At 31.9% G+C, this 20,459-nt stretch overlaps 3 protein-coding genes and 1 long non-coding RNA gene across 8 annotated transcripts in view; 2 read left to right on the forward strand and 2 right to left on the reverse strand.

Annotated features, from left to right (window-relative positions):
- Asator (tau-tubulin kinase asator) overlaps positions 1-3,060 on the reverse strand; it is a 105,095-nt gene extending 102,035 nt beyond the window's left edge. The window contains exons 1-2 of the mRNA XM_074121273.1: positions 2,926-3,060; positions 2,147-2,267 (exon numbers count right to left, since the gene is read on the reverse strand). The gene's annotated coding sequence lies outside the window, so the exon portion shown is untranslated. The remainder of the gene's footprint in view (positions 1-2,146; positions 2,268-2,925) is intronic.
- A 23-nt stretch (positions 3,061-3,083) lies between these two features.
- On the forward strand, positions 3,084-11,385 carry LOC141450666 (regulator of microtubule dynamics protein 1-like). The gene is made up of 8 exons (XM_074121297.1): positions 3,084-3,292; positions 3,542-3,742; positions 4,895-5,041; positions 5,381-5,513; positions 5,802-5,913; positions 6,730-6,944; positions 7,880-8,113; positions 9,758-11,385. The coding sequence occupies exons 2-8, from the start codon at positions 3,552-3,554 to the stop codon at positions 9,830-9,832; spliced, it is 1,107 nt and encodes a 368-aa protein (XP_073977398.1). The 5' UTR covers positions 3,084-3,292; positions 3,542-3,551; the 3' UTR covers positions 9,833-11,385.
- LOC141450667 (uncharacterized) lies at positions 10,500-12,447 on the reverse strand. The gene is made up of 2 exons (XR_012456226.1): positions 12,092-12,447; positions 10,500-11,938 (listed from the first exon to the last, which is right to left on the reverse strand). It is a non-coding gene; the product is annotated as an uncharacterized lncRNA (long non-coding RNA).
- Positions 12,448-12,459: 12 nt separating this feature from the next.
- Positions 12,460-20,141, forward strand: LOC141450663 (uncharacterized). 5 transcript variants are annotated; one of them, XR_012456224.1, is made up of 6 exons: positions 12,460-12,597; positions 13,547-15,535; positions 17,182-17,385; positions 18,878-19,260; positions 19,338-19,499; positions 19,857-20,141. XR_012456224.1 is itself a non-coding variant. In XM_074121289.1 (5 exons), exons 2-5 carry the CDS (start codon positions 13,700-13,702, stop codon positions 19,873-19,875), a joined length of 2,442 nt encoding a protein of 813 aa, XP_073977390.1. In that variant the 5' UTR covers positions 12,460-12,597; positions 13,547-13,699; the 3' UTR covers positions 19,876-20,141. The 5 variants fall into 5 exon arrangements, 3 of the variants coding, with proteins under 3 accessions (XP_073977390.1, XP_073977392.1, XP_073977391.1); XR_012456225.1 differs by lacking the exons at positions 19,338-19,499; positions 19,857-20,141 and adding an exon at positions 17,695-18,365 and having other exon boundaries at positions 18,878-19,014; XM_074121289.1 differs by lacking the exon at positions 19,338-19,499.
- The last annotated feature ends 318 nt before the right edge of the window (positions 20,142-20,459 follow it).

The raw sequence follows: 20,459 nt of genomic DNA on the forward strand, positions 1-20,459 counted from the left end.
TGTGTCAGAATACAGATTTATTTATTTTTTGAAAACCATTTCAAACCAGTCTAAAAATACTTGCACCACACGAGATGAAGCCTAAAACTAGCATGTTATTTAAATCACTAATTTAGTCCATTTTGTGTAAATTAATCCCAATTGACGTAAAGGTTACTTGTATTTATTTATTTGTTAAAACTTATAGGAATTTATTTATTTCTCAACTTTTTGAATTACAGGGAATATAATTACATATTTTATTTATTCAAAATGGTTCCTAAATTATAAACTGTGCAATCTGTTCTAAATTACAAAATTGGGTCATAACTATCGTCAAAAGTTTATTAGATATATTCAACACAGAAGTTGTTTTGGCTACACTTGAAAACTTATTAGAAGGTCGTAATTGCAGAAAAAGAAAAATCAAAATAGAAACACTACTTTCTCTGATCTTAATTTACGTTATTGAATTTCTTAAATTAATAATTTACCTAAAAAAGAAGGTTTCAATGCTATAAATTCATGATAATAAAAGAGAAACTGTTGGAAAAAACGGGTCGTCTTAACTTCTTCCAAAACCCGACCGAAAAGTTTGGCAGTTTAAAAGAGAACCCCAGAAACCCCACTTAAATCAAGTTTCCAGGCGGAAATGAGTCAATTGAAAGAATGACAGATACACATGTAAGGTAATTAGTTGAAACTAATATCAAAAAATTCGCTAAAAATTTGTACAAAAAAAGGGTCTTCCTAAACTTCAGTAGTTTGCTAGCCTAAACTTCAGTATGAGCGCACGCTACAGTGCAGGAAAAACACTGATCTTACAACGAGTAACATGAACGAGTTCAATAAATGGAGTACTTGGGGTATTTTCGTTAGGAGAAAGCCAAGTAGCAACGGAGGTAAATTATAACAACATTAAAAATACGGATCCACACTTAAGAAGTTTAACCCTCTTTTTTCCACCCCTACTGTAAGAAAAAAGAATAATTTATTAGAAGAAAGCCCAGAATCAATGAAGGAAGTAACCAAAATAGGTTCGCTACTTAGGTTTTACAAAATGCTACAATGTTTCAAATAAATTCGGGGATGTGCAATATGCAGTATTTAGTGTACCAAATTTTTTTTTAACTCAATACGGAAGTTTCCTATAAAACCATAAATGAAAATCGTCACGAAAACTGTTAAATAAAGCTGTCACTGAGAGTAACTGACTGAACATCTACAGAACGCATCAATCATTTTAATAAGTCTATCCAATGTCAACACTTGCCGCAGAAAAAACAGCAAGAGGTTTTATAGCGTGTGAAGGTGTGTGTACAGGTTGCTCGTTAACTAGGTTAGCCTGTTTTTTGGCAATACCAAAATGTAGGACAATGGTACTCAACACATTTAATTAGTTTACTTTTCACTAAATTCATTTCGATAATATATTCGAATTAAGAAATATTTTTACTTTCTCTTACTCTAGTAAAGAAAGTAAGGTGTTCGTACCGATTTTGAGCTTAGCTGGAAGTAACGTAGAAATAAAATTCACTAAACCAGAAAAAGTCTCTTTACTTTTTTTGGAGGGAAGACTTTCTTTCCTTGGAATACTTGTAGATTTAAAACTTTATTTAAATATTTTTTCCAGGAAAATTCGAAGAAGGAAACTTCTCGGAGAGACGGCTGGCTTTCCTCTAGACTAGAGTGAGCACTTTTATATCATAGATAAGTATTAAACGGTTGCTCGGTTTCCGACTTTGAAGATAATGGCACGGCCGAAAATACGATTTCTTGAGGTTTTTCTAGTTTATTGTCACAGATTTCTTTAAATTTGAGAAATGATTACCACTCGAATAAAAGGCTGCAGTTTTGTTTAAAATTTGCATGTCTGAAAAATTCAATTTTCCTGAATTGCACGATGCAATCGTCTATGTAATATTAACTGAGAATTATGTGGTAAAAATTCCATGGAAAATCGCTCGAGCAAGAATCACTCTTATTAGCTTTACTGTACAATCTGCTCAGATGAGACCCATTGCTTTCGTTAAAAAATTGTTTTTATGATAAACATTTAGTTCAAACTGCAAGTTGATGGAAACTTAAAGACTGAAGTCGTGAGTGTTCACACCAAAATTATTTTTTCAAAAAAGAACATTAATAAGGTAAAAATAAGGAAGTTTACCTGTTTGGTTTGGTGCCCAGTGGGTCAACTGTATATTATGTGCACCACACATTTCAAATTTTAGAACAAGGCTGATCCGAAACTGCCAAAACCGTCAGCACCTAACGTGAGCGATTACTTACTGCAACAAAGAATATTTTTATTTGTAAACTCCATTAAGAATATGTTTGGCAGCTTAAAAATTGCTAATTAATGTAAACTAGCACATAGCATTAGACAAATGATTGATTGTTACCAACAATAAATCATCAACTTTTTTTTGCAAATCTAGAATAAAGTAACAGTCCATTTACCAGTTGCAAAGATGAAACAGCTACCCTAACTATTGTGGGGGAGGAGGTTAAACAAGGAAAATTTGGTTTAATGGCAGGAGATTGAAAAGCAGAAACAAGATTAACGATTGGTCATTTCACTCCAATATTTTTAAAGAAACACCAACCAGGACAATGTAAATATTATGTTTATTAAACAAATTTACTTTCTTAATGTAGCATCAATATAAAGGTGAAAGAGAACTGAGATCAGATGACTAGTTTATCGAATAGAACTAATATCATAATAATCTTAGATTATAGAAACAGAAGAAAATTTGTAAAAGAACATTCATTGGGCTCGTTTCGAAGTATCAATGTGCTCAATTTGTTTCATTATATTTATTCATTTCATCAAAATATCAAATAAATAGAAACAAAAATCTTGCTGAGAACTATGTGTCTAATATTAAAATGAGAAATTAAATTGTACTTATTGTTATTATTTATTCCCTCATACATACATACCTTTAGCGAGATTGAAACAAATTTTTAGTGGATAATTAAAAAAAACTATAAGAACAGCAGGAACGAAAGAGTAACAACGAATTCCACAGACATTTTGGCCGAACTTCTCACACTGATAAGCAATACTTGTGTAGGTTATAGTACTGCAGGTTTGCTATCACAAGTGAATTTGATCTAGTGGTAGCTAATATAGTCGAAGATTCTGCTTACAGCTCGTTAGCTGCAGCTCATAAATTAATTAGAAAGGTTGCTTAAGTGATATTTTAAGAATATGATGAATTTGAAGTTGATACCGACTTGTTTTAGTTGATTGCTTGAGTAAACATTATGAAAGTATCATCATCTTTTTTATTTAAGTTGTTTACTTGTAAGTAATTTTGATGTGATTTTTTTTGTTATGGTGGAAATAATTTTCAACAGATTCTTGTAAAACATTGTGACATATTAGGAAATAGAAAATTTTCTCATTACAACCAATGTTCTTCCTATTTAAGTTTTGCCATATGGAATGCTTACAATAGTTTTCTATTTTTAACATGATTTCTTTAGGCCAACCGCAACAATATCTACTGGCTATTCTTTGTGTACTGCATAATTTTATGCTTTTCCAAAACAGGTGAACGGTCATGAATGGTAATTTCTTGAGATCTCAGGGGCTGCTTGCAGTCGCCGTGGGTGCTGGTGTGGTTATAGGAGCTACAGGGTTGTTTCTGTACGAACATTTGTTTAAGGAGAAGAGAAGATTAATTTTACAGCAGGATGTAACAGAATTGGGCATGTGTGTGTCGCAGTTGCGGCGCGAGTTGGAAGAAATCAGGTATCATACTGTATTATTTTTCTAATTCACACAAGAGTACGTAATTGAAATTACTGTAGATGAATATTATAATTGCAACATTCTTTTTTCGAATATGAAAGTTTTTAAATTATTCTAGACAAATGAATTATTCTTTGTTACCCTTAAAGATATTGTTTTATGCCTCTTACTTGTGACAGATTTTACATCTTGAATAGAAAATCGTGCATCATCGAAGTTGTAACTTTAAATTTGTGTAAAACATATTTTTTTATTGTGTGTTGGATAGGGAAGCTTGCAGGATAATTGTTATCTGCTTTTTCTTTTCCTCCATTGCAGTGTACTGTCTGCTAAGCCAAATCTACTGAGATTTGAATATCAAAAAACTTATATTTCAAATTAAAATGGAAATAACAAAGAAATATATGTATCAATCAAGAAATAATATTGAACTGTAAAAGTTTCCGGGTTAATTATTTTTTGAAGGAGTTGGAATCCTTCCCTTGGAAGTTTAGACCTACCTTGGTTTCTGTTGATTTATTTAATATAAGTGTTCCTCTTTATATTATTCTTACATTTATAAGTTCAACTTTTCTATCTTTGATACTGATTGTGTTGCCTATGATTTTATATTTGATTTTTATATATTTGGTTATATTTTGGTCCTTATGTTACAAGCTGACATTTTACACTTGTACTTATTGTCTAGTTTTAGTACAGTAAAGACCTATAAATTAACAGTAAGCTGTTTAAAAACAAACTGTATATAGTTTGCTGCCCTTGTTTTAAGCAGATGTTTGCTGCATGCTCATTGCTTCAGCATTAAATTCCCTAGCATCTCCAAGAGTGGCGTAAAACTTTGCACATGCAATACAAGAATGGTTTCTACAAAGTATTGTAATAAATTTGAATTGTCGAGATTGTGCTAAATATTTTAAAATTTACATTTTTTAATATTAATGAAAACAAATGAAGCTTCAATAATAAATAGTAGCAATCATGTTAAGTTTGAGGGTGGCCTCACAGTACTCGTTCATTGATCTAGATCTGCCTTTGGCTACATTCCCGTCTTCAATAATATCTAAGCTTTAATTAGAATCTGCACAATATACATTGTTTAGTTGAAAATCTTTGAAATGAAATAACGGTATTGAATCTTTTATTGAATTTCAGAGATGCCCAAAGAAGAGCTAGAAGAATTATTAGAAGTGTACGCGAAAGAACTCCTAGTTCATTGAACGATGGTGAAAATGAAACGATTAGTGTTGAAGATGAATTTGATGATGAATTTTTCGATCTCTCGGATACTGAGGATGTGAGGTGATTTGTTTCTTTATATATTCGTGCACTTTTTGATGATCAAGTCTTATACAAATGTCCTACCGGACAGTTTTAATAAAGACGCCATCTTAGCCGAGCGATAATAGGCGAGGTCCCGCAAAGCTAAGATGTAGTGCGTTACTGGGTTCTATTCCCGGTCATGGCTTTGGATTTTCAATTTTGTTTAATATGAGAACTTGATATTGAAATAAGATTGATAGTTGCCCCTGTCCACGTCACCTGCCCGGTAACAATTTGCATTACTTTACTTTTTACTTTAAAATTATTTATCCCTCTTTGTGAACTTAACCAAAATAATATTTATACTTCGTTGTCAAGTTTAACAACCAAAGAAGAAAATGATGTGGTGGATGAAGAACTGTCTAGATACAAAGACATTGATGACTTATTTAATGGTTCTCCCGGAGGCAAAACTAAAGTTTTAGGACTTCTAATGGATATGGTTGAGCAGGTATGATTGTTGTTAATTTATTTATATATTTATTTCTACACCTGCCGCCAAAAGTCAACGCTTTAATCTTTAAAAGTTGGTATAAACAAATTCGTATGTATTTAATTTACAATCAGATCTAGCAGAACTGTATTCATTATCATCTAGTAGGGTTCCCCATAAGGTTCTACAAGAGTACAGAATAACACCTTGCTATTTCTCGTATTCCGGTTTAGAGATGCCGGGCATAGAGCGACTGCACTAGATTTCACAGTGGGATTATTGTGCTATTTTAATTTAATATTTCAGGAACCAGAAAATCCAGAAATACTATGGCGATTAGCGAAAGCCTACCATAATATGGCTATTGTCATGGAGTCAGAAGGCGATTCTAACAGGCAACAGGATTATATAGCCAAAGGTATGTCAAAACAAAAGTAAATTGCTTCCCAAAGACAATAATTTTTCTTTTTACCATCTTCAAAGTTTTTTAAACTTCGAATATTTTACTAATTTTGTGTTCGGCATAGATTCGTTATATAAAAGAACTTTTGAAGGAAGTTCAGCTCCCAAATAAACTCAGACAATTCACGGAAACTAAAAAAGTAATCGTTCATCAGATCTAAACTTCCGATCAAGCGATTTTTTTTCTAACTCGGAATTTCAGCAACATATCGCTGTCAGTTATTACACAGGTGGAAATATCACACCACCTCCTTCTGTGAAGTTTTTTCAGCCATCTTAAATCTTGTTTGATCCTACAGCAATTTAGCTTTGTCTTTTCTTAGTGCTGGTTCTGGTCTGCATATACAATTAGACTTACAGCTTTACCAGTCCTGACTGCTTGCCTTTACAGAGCCTCTGTCACGGCCGACAGTATTTGTGTGCGAGAATTAGCTTGCAGAAAAAAAGGCTACAGTCACTCTGGGACATGCCTGTAACCTTTCTGCCCCAGAAACAGTTCTTCTGCCTTTCCTGACACTTCCTAATTGGAACTCGAGGTCAGCCCAAGAGTGGATCAACGCAGAGAAATGAGCATAGGTCCATAATATTGCTTTATGTAAATCCAACCTTCTAAAAAAACAAATTATTATTATTTTTATTATTATTTATCCTAAAAGCATATAGGATCTTCAGAATAGGAATGCCATTGCCACCTTAATTTCGTGGAACATAATGTCGCTGAACTGTTCGTTAGCGCCGTTCTGATTTTATTTTATTAATTCATTTTTTTTAGGTTTGGAATGTGCTACGCATTGTTTAGAACTTAATCCACGATCTTCAGATGCCCATAAGTGGTATGCAATCTGTATCGGTGGAAGATCTCAGTTTCAAGGAACAAAGGATAAACTAAAAGATGGAATAGAGTTTAGGAAGCATGTTGAGGAAGCATTAAATTTGAAACCCGATGATCCTACCTTACATCACCTTCTTGGAAGATTTAAATATGAGGTAAGTTGAATTGGACGAATTTTCTAATTGTAGATATCACTTTGTGAAAGGCATGTAAATTCGAAAATGTTCCGGGACATTTTGTATTGTGTGGTGAGTAATAGTTTTAATGTTCCCTAGACGCTATTAAAAAACTCAAAACTTTACTAATAACCTTCCGTTATCCGTTTGTTGATACCTGGATTTTATTGTCTTTTTTCGGCAAATTTTCATTTCAAATCGTCTAGCTGTTCAGTCTTTTCAAAGGTTGTGGAGAGTTTGGAATATACTGAAAAATGGCATATGAGGAAGAAATGACGTGTCTTGGAAGATTTTTTGAGTAAGGTTCGCGCATCAAAAGTTGTCAAGAGATGTTAAAACAGTCAACCAAGTGGAAAACTATCTACTTTAACTGATACTTCGATCAAGATTCTGGGTGCTAATAAATTTAAAAAATAATTGATCTAATTAATATAATAATACATTTTTACTTGGTTTGTCATTATTTCCTAATCTTAAACACAAACCCACAATTCTAATGACGAACCAGAAAAATGACTTAAGTATTTCAGTAAAATTTCATAGATTGCGTACGTGGTTAAAATTTTACAGAATCGCTTGATCATTTAAGTAACGTTGCATAATTGTATGTCTTCTCCATTTCCGGTTGTTTTACGAAAGTTATCTTGCTTTTTAATATAATTCTTAAGGTTCGAAAAAAAATGCATGTAAATTGCAGTGTGGACAACAATTAATTTTATTTTTCAGGCTTGAGGAAAGTGTGTTGAATACAAACGCGTGAAAACGAGGTTGTCTACTTTTCTAACCCAGATAAATTGATTTCTATGACTTTAAATTGCTTCGAAATGTTTTGAGTTTAACAAAAATCAGTCCTGAAACTTTTGTAACTATTTAATATTTATGTCAGTTAATTAAAAACCAAGCATCTGCTACAGGTTGCTAGTCTTACTTGGGTAGAACGCAAAGTAGCCGGTACATTGTTCGGTGAAGTACCGTACGCCACTTATCCAGAAGCAGCTGAGTCTTTAACAAAAGCTGATGAATTGTCGGTTACACCTTGGAAGGAGAATAGATTACTTTTAGCGAAAGCCTATTTAAAGATGCAAGATTTTCCAGCATTCATGAAGTGGCTGGAGGCTTCAGATAAAGTTGAAATTCTTTCTAGAGAGGTTAGAATATTTAATTTTTTTTTTTGCCTTTAATATTTGCCAATCCCACAAACTATTTTGATGTCGAAAACAAGCAATGATTGGAACTGATTACTTTATGTTCTGAGATAATAAATAGGCATTTAATTTTAACAAGGAATTGAATCATACTGTACCATACTTCATGGGTCTTAAAGTTCATGGAACACCTAAGACTTTTTTTTTTAATCCGAATTTTTACCTATTATGTAGATGGCAAAAGACTGGAATTTATCAAAGGCGAATGGAACACCCTTGGTAATTTACATCGATGATTGTTTACAAGATTTTTGCGAAGCTGACCCTTAGATTTTCTCTTCCTAGGAGCTTCTTACAGCTCACTGTCCGGTGATGGACAGTGTTGTCTGTAACGAGAGAACACTGTCCGGAGGCCGGCAGTGCACTGGAAAAAGCTCCGGGCGCTAATGACCTCAGCTGTTGATGCGCCAAAAAAAAAAAAAAAAAAAAAAAAAAAAAAAAAAATAATAATAATAATAATAATAATAAAGCCATTTATTTGGTTTCAGAATAGTACATTTTTATATATATATAATACATGTTATTAATAAATCAAATAAAATAATAACTTTTCAAAAAGAAATAATAATATAATATTGAGTAATTCTTGAAACCAGGCCCACTACTGAGCATAGGCCTCTCCCATTAAACTCCACAATCCTTGGATCTTTCGCCTTCCTAGTCCATGATGGTCCAGCATGTTTTAAGATGTCATCCGCCCATCTCTTCTTTTGTCTGCCGACCCTTCTTTTCCTGAATTCCAGAGACCAGTTAGTAATTCAATTTGTCCAACGACCATCTTTCACTCTCATCAGCTTTCCTGCCCATTTCCACTTTGCCATCTTCACCTTTCTTATAATATCCATCAAACCAGTTTGCTCTCTCATAAATGTGCTCTTGACTTTATCCTTCCGACTAACTCCTAGCATACTCCTCTCCATAGCTCTTTGAGTAGTCTGAAGCCTATTTAGTTTTAGTTTTGTGCAAGACCATGTTTCGGCACCATACAGAAGGCAGGGCATTATGCATCGTTCTAAAACTTGACTTCTTTGTTTTATATTAATATTTCAATTTTTTACTAAGTATTTCAATGACCAGTATTTTTTCCAGGCAAGCGTAATTCGTCTTTCTACTTCTTTGCTGGTCCTGTCATCAAAACTAATTAGTTGCCCCAAATAAACTGTTTCTTTAGCCCACTTTAGTTTGACATTGTCTAGAGAAATATCTTTAGTTTTATTATTGGGATTTGTAAATAAAACAGTTTTGTCAAGGTTAATAACTAGTCCTGCTAGCTACCTCTAGTTCTATCAGCATTTTTCCTAAATCTTCGCACGTATTGGCAAACAATACTAAATCATCAGCGAATCTGAGGTGACTACTGACGATTAGAGGTCGAAAATCTATGTGATCGCAACATCCACTATTACTTTGAAATGAACATGAAGAGCAGATCTTCCAGTTTAAAAAGGCTATTATGTGGCCTTGATTGTATTGATTACTGCAATGTCACTACATTATTTATCACACTGTGTGCCTAGTTTACAAAATTCAAAATTAAAATTACCTAGCAATCAGATAAACTAATTTCTTTTTAATCAATGTTAACAGGATAGACAAGCCGACACAGAGATAAAAGCGTTACAGAAAATGGCGTTACAACGAGGCCTCGCCGCAACTTTGTAGTTCAATTTCCGTCTTATTCCAAATATTAATTTGAGGTTGTGGATAATATCACAATAAAATATAATAATTATAGAACAGAAATCTAGAGAGAAAGATTTTTATTGTGGTCTAGTTTAATATAACCATTGTTATTATAATATAGTAAAGATTTTTTTATATACTTTTTATTAATTTATTGGTAGCACATATTGAATATTTTAAAATCGTTATCGTTAATAGAATTAAGTAAATTGGGCGATCTTTTTTTGAAAATAATTTTTTTTTTTTCATAGTATATTGTAGTCACAAATACATAAATTATAATCCTTCGCCTAAAACAATGAATAATCTAGGAGCGAAAAGGCCCTCGTTTTATCTTCAGTCACCATCCTTACTGGTAGACTGTATGATGTATTTTTTGAAAGGTTTCATCGTGCTAATGGGCTGTTACAATTAGTCTTAACACTAAACATTACCAGTTTGTGAAATCTCAGCACATAATTTTTTACCCTTTCTTCTTTTAGTAAAGAAATTCCCTTTATAAGTTTATAACTTCAGGATAATCAAAAAATTGAAAGGTTTAAACTTTGGCGCATTAAAAAAATAAATAAATTTTAATACTGATAATTTTTTTTTACTTTTTCCAGGTTAATTGTGTATTGACGTTGTGATACGCAAAACGTTATTCCAATTTATTTGTTCATTATTTTTTTATTTTACTTTTTTTGGTTAATTTAATTTGCATTCCAATTTTATTTACACTTTGTTGTTAGAATTCTAGTCTGAGTCTTAAACGTTAAAAGTTACTAACCTCAGCTAAAAGAGACTAAAGGAGAAAGAGCTAAAGATGAATTGTATATACTTTAAAAAGTGATGCAGTTAAGAATTGCCGTTGATACATTTCTTACAAATACGCCAACTGTAATAAGTGAAAATCATTTGAATACAAGAGTATCTCGATTTCTGAATTTTTTAAAACTCAGTATTAATTTGAGTGATTGCAGCAGATTGCACTTTAATAAATGATGTTTACAGAATTTTGTTTATAAATAATACACAGACAGAAATTGTTCCACGGTAAACAAAACAAACAGTACAGTATAACTGGTAAATTTTGTTATAACGTTGATTTGATTGAAGGTAAAGATAAAAAAAAATTAATGTACAATTTAAGTAGTGATTAGATTCATTCTTTCTTTCTCAGCACCATGAATGTCTTTCAAAAAACAAATTTAAATGAAGTGTATAATTTCGAAAATTTAAACAGCTCTCTTAAAGTTGCATTAATAATAATAATAGTTTAAAAAATATAAATTATTTTTTTATTCTACCAGGTAAATATATTGATAGAATAAGTTCATTGTTATTGGTATTTTTAATTAATTTAGTATTGTGCACTGATGTATCCAATAATTTTTTATGAAGTTGGTATAACAGGTTCACTAATTATTAGTTATATGATTATTCCTTTTATGTACAACTTGTGTATCTTCCAATAAAAAAAAGAAAGTTAAATGGGAACAAAATATCTCAAAAACATATGTAATCAAATAATATATTTATTCTTGCAAAGATTTTTTCTTTTTTTTTTACTTTGACTGAGAAATATCCTTTTATATTTGTTTTCTTCTCTCTATGCCCTCCGCAGATTGAGAAAGGCTTTGCTGATAATTCAGTTTACTATATTTGAGAGATATATTCGTTAAAATTAGTTTTATTTAGAGCCCGATGAATCGACCATAGAAGCTACGGTATGTGACTTAAGATTTCCGGCGTAGAAGGCCAGAGTCAATTAATTTGAAAGGAGAGGTGAAAACTGTACATCTTGCCCAAGAGACTCTTAAAAAAATATATATATACTATACTAAAATTTAGTCACTACATAATATAAACAGTACTTTTTCATATACAAATGAACAAACACAAACTGTCGGCAAAAACCTTCTCAGCCACCCAGTTAACATTCATGACGCTAAATACCTTAGTGAATTGAAAAAATAACATTATTAATTAGTATTCCTTATCAGAAAACAATAAATAAACGAAATGATAGTGTATTATCTTCACATTCAGTCTCAAGTTAAAGCGAAAATCTGTACTAAAAAATAACTTCATTTTTCTTGCCATCTGTAATAGAAAGTGAAAGATGTTTCTCAATTATGTGTATTACAGCGGAATTTATTATCCGCGACAACGTAGTTTTTTTAAATTAGCAAACTGAGTGGTTTTTAAATTTTCTATTAAGCAAAAGCATTCACTTAGAACAACTATTATACGTACATATGTAGTTTAAAGTAATTCCCAAAATGAAGCTTTTAGACAAGCTCTAGCTGTAGTTTATAAATCGGCCACCAGATATTTGTTAAGAATGACGTATCAAATGTAGTCTTATGAAATTTCCTTTTTCCTTAAAATTGAAAAACCCTCACCTCCACCAAGTGTGGAAAAAATAAAATTAATAAGCAATCATTACAACAATGAAAGAAAAATTAATTTATTGCGACAATTTTATCACAGTGGAAGTTATTATAGCCTTTATTCTATTAATAAAATTTCATCTATTGCATGTGTACTTTACACTCGGGAATTCACCGAAATCACATCTGGAATTTATAAGGAGTTTGAGTGCCTCTTGCTAAGCAACCATAAATTGTTTCCAATAGAAATGCAATAGGAGCCTACTTATACAAATTATACCAATGTTGATTACTTTTTAAAATTCAAATTAAAAATACTAATAAAACGCTGGTATATACATATTGTTATAAAATATTGTATACAAATCAGTAAGTCATGCAAATTGGTAATTGCTTACACCTACTTGAATTACTAATTAAATTATCGATTATTATTTATTCACATTGTTTATTTTAATAATCTGTTTAATCATTGATGCTCAGAGTTTTAACCAGGTAAATTGCAGTTTTAACAATGTGTTCATTATTTTCAATTTAAAAAAAAATTATAGTAAATAATCTTTTTCTTTTCGAAAGCGAATAGGTAGGAGTTGCCACATAAAATGTTAATTAGAAAAGTAAATTATGAACGAATTTTTTTACTAAATATTTGTTAAATTGATAAAAAAAATTATGTTGGGCATGAAAGTCAAAAATGATTTGAAGTGTAAAATTACTTTCTCTTACTAATTGATTTTCTTGAAACTTAGAAATAATTTAAAAAAGAACTATTACTTTAAAATAGTACAGGCTTTTACAATAAAATGATAATACTGAAGGAAGCGAGCCGCCACCCCTCACTCAGAAATTCTACCAACTCAGATTTGTGGTTAGATTTTTGTCTGCAATGATTTTATGTAGACTGCAGAAATAAAGAGGTTCGTTACATACACCTAAATCTGAAAAAGCATACTTCTAGCTAAGTTCATTTGGTAGTCTTTAGGCAGGAGTTTGGATAGGTTACCTTAAACTATTGCGATGTTCTTTTTTACCAAGTGTTTATTGATATTAAGAATTAAAAAGATTAAAACTTATGGATTTTAAAGACAATTTTTCGGTTAGAACTCTGAGAAAAAAGTAGTTTGAGTTTTCATTCCACAATTTTTTAAACATATATATAGTAAATATTTAAATTGAAAATTTCTTGAACGAATTTAGACATCCATTTTAAGACCCCTATTTAAAATTCTAGTAAAAAAAAAGGCGTCTTGTATTGACGCAATTTAGTAATAAATAATTTTATAAAATATATTATCGTTTATAATTTTGTGTTTTCCAGACGTTTCCAATCAAAAAAGGGATCTAGGTAAGACTAAAACATAGAACAGAAATTAATTGAAATTATTTTGCAAACTGTCATTAGGCCTACATATATCTCAATAAGAAATGTGAACAATATCTCCTCCTTGGTTGTTATTCAAACAAATAAACAATGTCCAAGAAAGGAGGCGCTAAGTTGCAACCGTACAGAGATTTGGAGGAGAAATGTCAAAATTTCAAAAAGGAACTCCGTAAAATAAAGCTCAGTAAATCAAAAACTATACAATTAAAAAAGATCTTGAGGGAGATTCTGATAAACAACCAGGACTTCTCCAAACCATTGTACAAAAAAACGAACCATCACGGCAAGTTGCACAGTTTATTATCCAAGCCTATATTCCGTGGAATCCTTCACCAAAAAAAAAGTTTATTTAAAAGGTATGACTTACTAAAGACAAAGACCATAAATCCGGAAGTAGAAATTGAAAGAAATAAAATGAAACTTTCAAGCTTGTCATCTTCAAAATCAAGCGATGAAGAGGAAAAACGAAAGATCGTCCAAAAGATTAAAGTAAAAGATGTTAAAAAAAAAAAGCGAAAACCCCAAAATGAACAAACAGCACAAATTATTGTCGAAAAGCAAGAACAAGAACCCATCATTAAGCTACCTAAAGAATTTAAAGTTTATAAGGTTGCTGACTATAACAGGCTTCTTAAACAGCCGTCCTTAAGAAGTAAAAGAAGGTATCTCCCTGAAATGAAAGGTACTATAAGTGAACAACCTCCTTCAGAGCCTTCGGTTGAGTTAAAAACTTTATTGGACGAGTTCTTTCCTTCGGAAAAATCTTTCCTCGAAACCAATCAATCAGAACTCAATACTTCATCGAAACAGAAACAGAAACTGATGAGTATTAGAAAAATTACGACAGACGAAAATTTGAAAAGTAGAGTTTCAGACCAAAAAAAAGAGAAACCGATAGAAGAAGCGGAGTCTTTTAAACCTAATAAGAAGGTTAAGTTCACCGGCTTTCTAAAGTGTATTTTTGAAGAGTACCTAAAGAAAAAGAAAAAACGCAAAAAGGAAAGAAAACAAGAAATACTTGAAATGAATGGTTTTAAGAGGAAAGAAAAAAGATTTATTTCCAAACACTTGAGGCTTCTTACAAAGAGGGTTCCTGAAGGAGGTAGACTTCGTCCAGAGAAGTTACATAAAAGGAAAAGAAGGGAAAACAGAAAAAAGGTGGACATGGAATGGTGGATGTGGATGATAAGGAATGCTAAAACAGATTTGAAAAAACAAAATGTAGAAATAAAAAAGAGCACACAGGCAAATTTGGAAGGAAAAGATTCAGATACCGATGATATAAAAGATCAAGTTAAAGTAATTCATTCGAAGAGAAAGGAAAAGCCAGATACCTTGAAGGACCCAGAAATGTTGGACATAGAAGAAAAACAAAATTGGAATCGTTTGGAATTTCAGATGGAATGGGAGAGAGATTTGGACGAAATAGAACTGTTGAGTAAAGTTAATTTTTTGAAGGAGATGAAGAGAATGTGCACAAAGGAAGAACCAAACCGAGAGGAACAGATAAAAAAACTGAAATTCTTGAAGTGCATGGAAAGACAATGGTTAGGCAGCAAAATAGACTTGGTAGGCAAGGATGAGGTTAATAAGAAAGAAGGTTGGGACACGTTTAAAATAAATAAAAACAAAACGAAGGAATTAAATAAGGAAAAATCAATCGAGTCATTGGAGGAACCGGAGTATACAAACAAAAACACCTTTGCTTCACCTTGCAATGAAGCGTCATATTTGGAGAAAATGAAGAAATGCATTTATTTCTGGGATGATATGTACGAAGAGAAAGCCAAATTAAAGGAAGAATCGTTCAGGAATAAAGAAGTAATAGCGTTCATCAAGTTTGCCCAGCGGGAACTGAGGAAACAGACAAAGAAGAAACCTTCTATCGCCGAGATTTCCGTCTATTTGGCCTACCTTCAGTTTAAGGTAATCACTATTCATTTATTTGTCATATCATGGCGTAGTAGTTGTTTGCACCACTCTTTTATAGGAGTTTTTCTAAAGAAATAGGCGATTTCAATGTAATGTCAATTCGTCTGAGCAGTCAAAAAAATTTTTGATATTGATTCGAATATCCTTTACTATATACACACTTTCTAACGAGAAAAATTAATTAAACTTGAATCATCGTCGAACATGGAATTTTCAACAGAGCGCAAATAGCGTCTAAGTTCGCAGTTTCTGCTCACTGTAGCTGAGACTCATTCGGACATCTAGCGCAAATTTCTTCTAACTGAAGGTTCTAGTATAGCCAAAACACTTTCGTTGTGTTGACAAATCGCGAGTACTTTTTTGAAATCTGTTATAGTCTGAATATTTAGTCTGTTATACAGGGTGTACACCCTGTACACCTCGAAGAAATGGACAAAATTTCGGGAGGTGATTCTGGGCATCATTTGCAACAAAAAAATCTATGTAAACTATGGCTCGATTCTGCTCCGTTTTATAGATATTTTTAATTTTATGTTTTTTTCAAGGTACAACTACTTTTTAGCAAACAGTTGCCTATATTTCTCAAACTACTAAAGCTAAAGCGATTTCAATAAGCTCATTAGAAAGAAGGTTAAATTTTCTTTCAAATAAGCTAATTTATATTTCAAAATAATAATATCAAGTGTTTCACTAAGTGGCCCAAACATAAGAAACAGCATTATAGTAGAAATCTCATTTCTGCTTTATTTTTTAAAAAAAATTATGTAAGTTTAAAACGTACACTCCTCATGAAAAACATCAACATACAAACACCTTTCGAAAGTTATATCATGAATAGTGGTTATTTTAAAAATTGAAGCAGAAATCTGATTAATTGCAAAAAATAGGGGTCAAAACTGCGTCGGCATTATGAAAGGAATTCACATACCATAAGAATATAATTGATCAAAAACATCAAATCCAGTAACATCTTTTGCAAACGTGTAATTTAATAATTAATTAATTAAGAAGCGTATTCAAAAATATAAAATTTACATTATAATAAAATAAAATAAAAAGAAGAAAATGGTATATGAGTGTTAGGTACTAATTTCGAAAGAAAGAATTTTCGTTTAACGAGTTTAGATCTGTGTGTTATTCTTTTGTTAATTAAAAAATATTCTAAATATGTGAATAAATCACAGATTTTCTTGAACTACACAATAAACTTTTCAAATTAACAGGTTGTGAAGAGCTAATGAATAAGGCGAGAACTTATTTATCGCCCTAATCTAGTGCAGCATGTACTGTGTCTTCAAAGGTGCCTCCTCTGGCTCGCAAGCACATCTACATTCTCAAATGGCCTCTGTATCTGGTCTGGTAGAATGGCTCTGCAGACCTCAGATATTCTTCCCCTCATCTGATGTCATTGGAGCGCATAAAACTTATTTTTTTAATACTCTCTATAAGAAAACATCTAGCGGTGTCAAATCGGGAGTACCCGGCACGAGATCAGATGAGATCTTTATTATAAACTCAAAGTCTGTTTTTTAATTATCTGTCTGTAAATTATCTGTCTTCACATCTTTATAACTTAGATATTTATCTTATCTTTTCTTTTTTATTATTATTTTCGTTACTAATTTTTTTCCCCACTTAAGAAAGAACAGCTTGCTTACTTAGCGCGTAAGGAAATTAAGAATATAGTTGGAGCTTCAGATGAAGAAGTTAATGTGTTAAATAAGAAACTGCATAAAGTCAAAAAACTTGTAAGAGAGAATAATTGGGACCCAAAATATTTACCCGCACTTGTTGTTTTATCCAAGAAAGTGAACTCGATTAATAAGAACAAAGGAAAAATAAAGGTAAACAATTATTTAGATTAATTCTTTAGGTTGATAAAGGCACAAAAACATTTTCACCGCCACAAAACAGTTATGACAACTCAGGAAAAGGGCTTATTTATGTCGCCCTAAAACCAACAGACTTCACGATTAACAATTCGTAAGAATTGTTGTAACTAAATGGATGAAGTATTGTTCTTAAGAACAACAATAGTTCCTGCAGCAAATTACTTGACGCAATAAAAACTAAAAACCATTATTTTAATGTTATGATTCGCGATTCTTAGCGGCATTTTAAAATTTTTTTTTTTTTTTTTTGCTTGTTTACAGTTGTGCAGAAGATTTTGAAAGGTACTAAATATTTATCAAAATTGAACCCAAACACGGACGAACATACAACTTTCTATAACTACAAATTTCAATGTTTCTTCACAATTGGATTGTTCACATTAATTAACCTCCATTCGTCTCATGTTTGATATCTTTGCAGAGCTCTTGGCGCCCTGCGGATACCCTAGCCAAACTACACTATCACTCCATCACTCATACAATAAGCGTCTATAGAGATAGTTGATTTTCAACCTCTTGGGTTAAGCAAACCCATAGATAAACTGTAGCTCAGTCCAATCTTCTGGTATTAGGAAGAAAAATGGAAAGCACTGTTTCGAGTACAACGTTTCCGAAGCATCACACGTCCTCTCGAAGAAAATTCTTTAACGTTCCCAGAAAGTCTACATGGGTACGAAAGGTACACAGTTTCTTGGAGCGGAGGGCAAAAAGTTCTATTAACCAGGGAGTGTTTATAACTCGCTCCTACTCATTCTCGGGCTTACCTAGAAATCCTGATACCAGAGGCTGGAGGAGATACGCCGTATACAGAATCGTCCCAAAATCTCATAATTTAAGGAAAGCATTGAAGGAGAATGATGTAATGATATCAAGGAGAGGAATTCTAACTGCCATCACCCGCAGTTCTCCCTAGAACTTCTCTACATACCTGGGTGAGTTATTTCATCACGTAAGGTTCCGTAGATGAAATAGTCTCAAGTTCGTCAATGAGAAGCAAAATTGTCTGTTTCATTTTACATCAAAATACCCTGATCAAAAAAGAATAAACTATTGTCACAAGTAATGATTGTATTTGAAAGACGTTCAATCAGAAGTTAGAGCCCCACTAATTTGGAATTAATGTTCATAATAACGTTCAAAATAGACACTGGTTTCAGCAACTTTTGTAAAGGAAGTTGCATTTCTTTGAGGTGTTATAGAAAATGTTCTACGAACTTCTTTAAATTTTTACGTCTGAGTGCACCATGAAGATCTACATACCTCTTTCCATAAAAATATTGGTAATATTTTTCCATAAAAATTCGATTAAGGGCATTTCTGAGTGCAAGGAGATTGGGATACTTTTTTAAGCTCCATTTTGACACCGTTACTAATGATAAAAAGCACCGCCTTGCCTGAAAATATAAAAATTATTGTAGTTGAAAATTTGGTGCTTTGCTTGCAGGCCGAGATGTTAGATTATTATCTGGACGGTGTAAGGAACCTTATAAAGGTTATCCGTACCATAACCAAGCAGCTGTTTGTATCTAAAGTAGAAGATAAAATCTTCTACAACAAAACACGCAAGATAGTGAATGAAACTAAAATATTTTTAATCCGTCAGATTCAAGTATTTGATTATTTGAAAAGTGTTTTAATGAACTTGGATTGGAATAAACATTATTATGTTAAAATTAGAATTTTAAGGAAATTGGACTGTTTTATTCAAAAAATTGAGCGTCAAAATTATCGTTTTGATGAGGAATTAAGTGAACTACATAAACTTCAGGCCAGATTGAAACGCTGCAGATCTCTTTCTTCGGCGATAAGTGAGCGACAGAGCGATGCGTGAGTGAACACTTATGTATTTTTCAAGTTTATTATTAACAATAGTGCTTTCTGATTTGTTTTACCTCATCTTACAGTTAACAGCAGGCAATTGGAAGTATTGAAGAGAATGGTCGAAAGATTTTATCAGATATTTCTTTCAAACTTAACGAGACCGGAAATCATGTATTTCCAGCGAAAAAACTCAATTTAAAATTTTCAATGGTTGTTCTAAGGTCTAAGTGCAAGTAAAATGCTGAGTAGGTTAATTTGGTTATTGCACCCGCGCACAACCTCAATGCTACATTTCCCAGGCCCAATTTTTAAACATAAGAGTAAATCATATCAATCAAGAGATATCGTAAATCAGCCTGTCTTCATTTCAGCTTTTAACTGCGCGATCGTGTCAAATTTCCAAAATTAAGATTTTACCGGATATCGCTCGTAGACGCGCCATCATTCATATTTATCGTTTAGTTCGTTGAGTTGCCGATGCAGAATCAAAATTCAGTTTTGATTGTCGAGAAATCACTGTATCTTTCACGGATATATCTGATTTCTTGGATTATTTCTTTCCATTGTAGTTAATTGCCATATTCCAATCTCTTAATTTGCAGATCCTCATCAACATTCTGAGATCTCTCTAGTTAGCTGGTTGCACCTTCTCAGATGGAATCCTTCAATCAAGATCACAAGTTACGGAATATCAAAACGAATTAATATATCAACTAAAAAAAAATAATTATTATTTTCCGGTTTGTGAATCCAGAGGAAAGCGACTATGCTATTTGAAAGTCATGCCAAAAAATAAATAAATAATCATAAAAATCAAAATAAACTTAGTGGTGGTAATAGTGGTGGCAATAATTATAATAATAAAGACTTTGGGATAAAATATTAATTTATTTGACCATTTATTTGAAAACGAAATATTGAATTTACTAAGTTATGGTTTCTAATGAATTCAGTTAACCAGGTACAATTCTTTATAGATTTTCTTCTTTTTTAAGAAAGTGAATATTTTTGTTTAAAATTTTAAGTATTACCGTATAGATATTTTTTTTAGTTCGAATTTTTAAAAATAATGAGAGGATTTGAATGCCTATCCTTTATTTGTTTGGAAGTAACTCACAGTTAGATGCGAACTCTGCCTGCATTCTGATTTTCTCTTCTTAATGCGTTTATGACATATGATCAGAATTTTTTGTTGTCTCTGGAAT

Source organism: Rhodnius prolixus, unplaced genomic scaffold (assembly GCF_049639745.1).
Source record: "Rhodnius prolixus isolate KJV_2025 unplaced genomic scaffold, Rpr scaffold_8, whole genome shotgun sequence".
Classification (NCBI taxonomy): Eukaryota; Metazoa; Arthropoda; class Insecta; order Hemiptera; family Reduviidae; genus Rhodnius; species Rhodnius prolixus.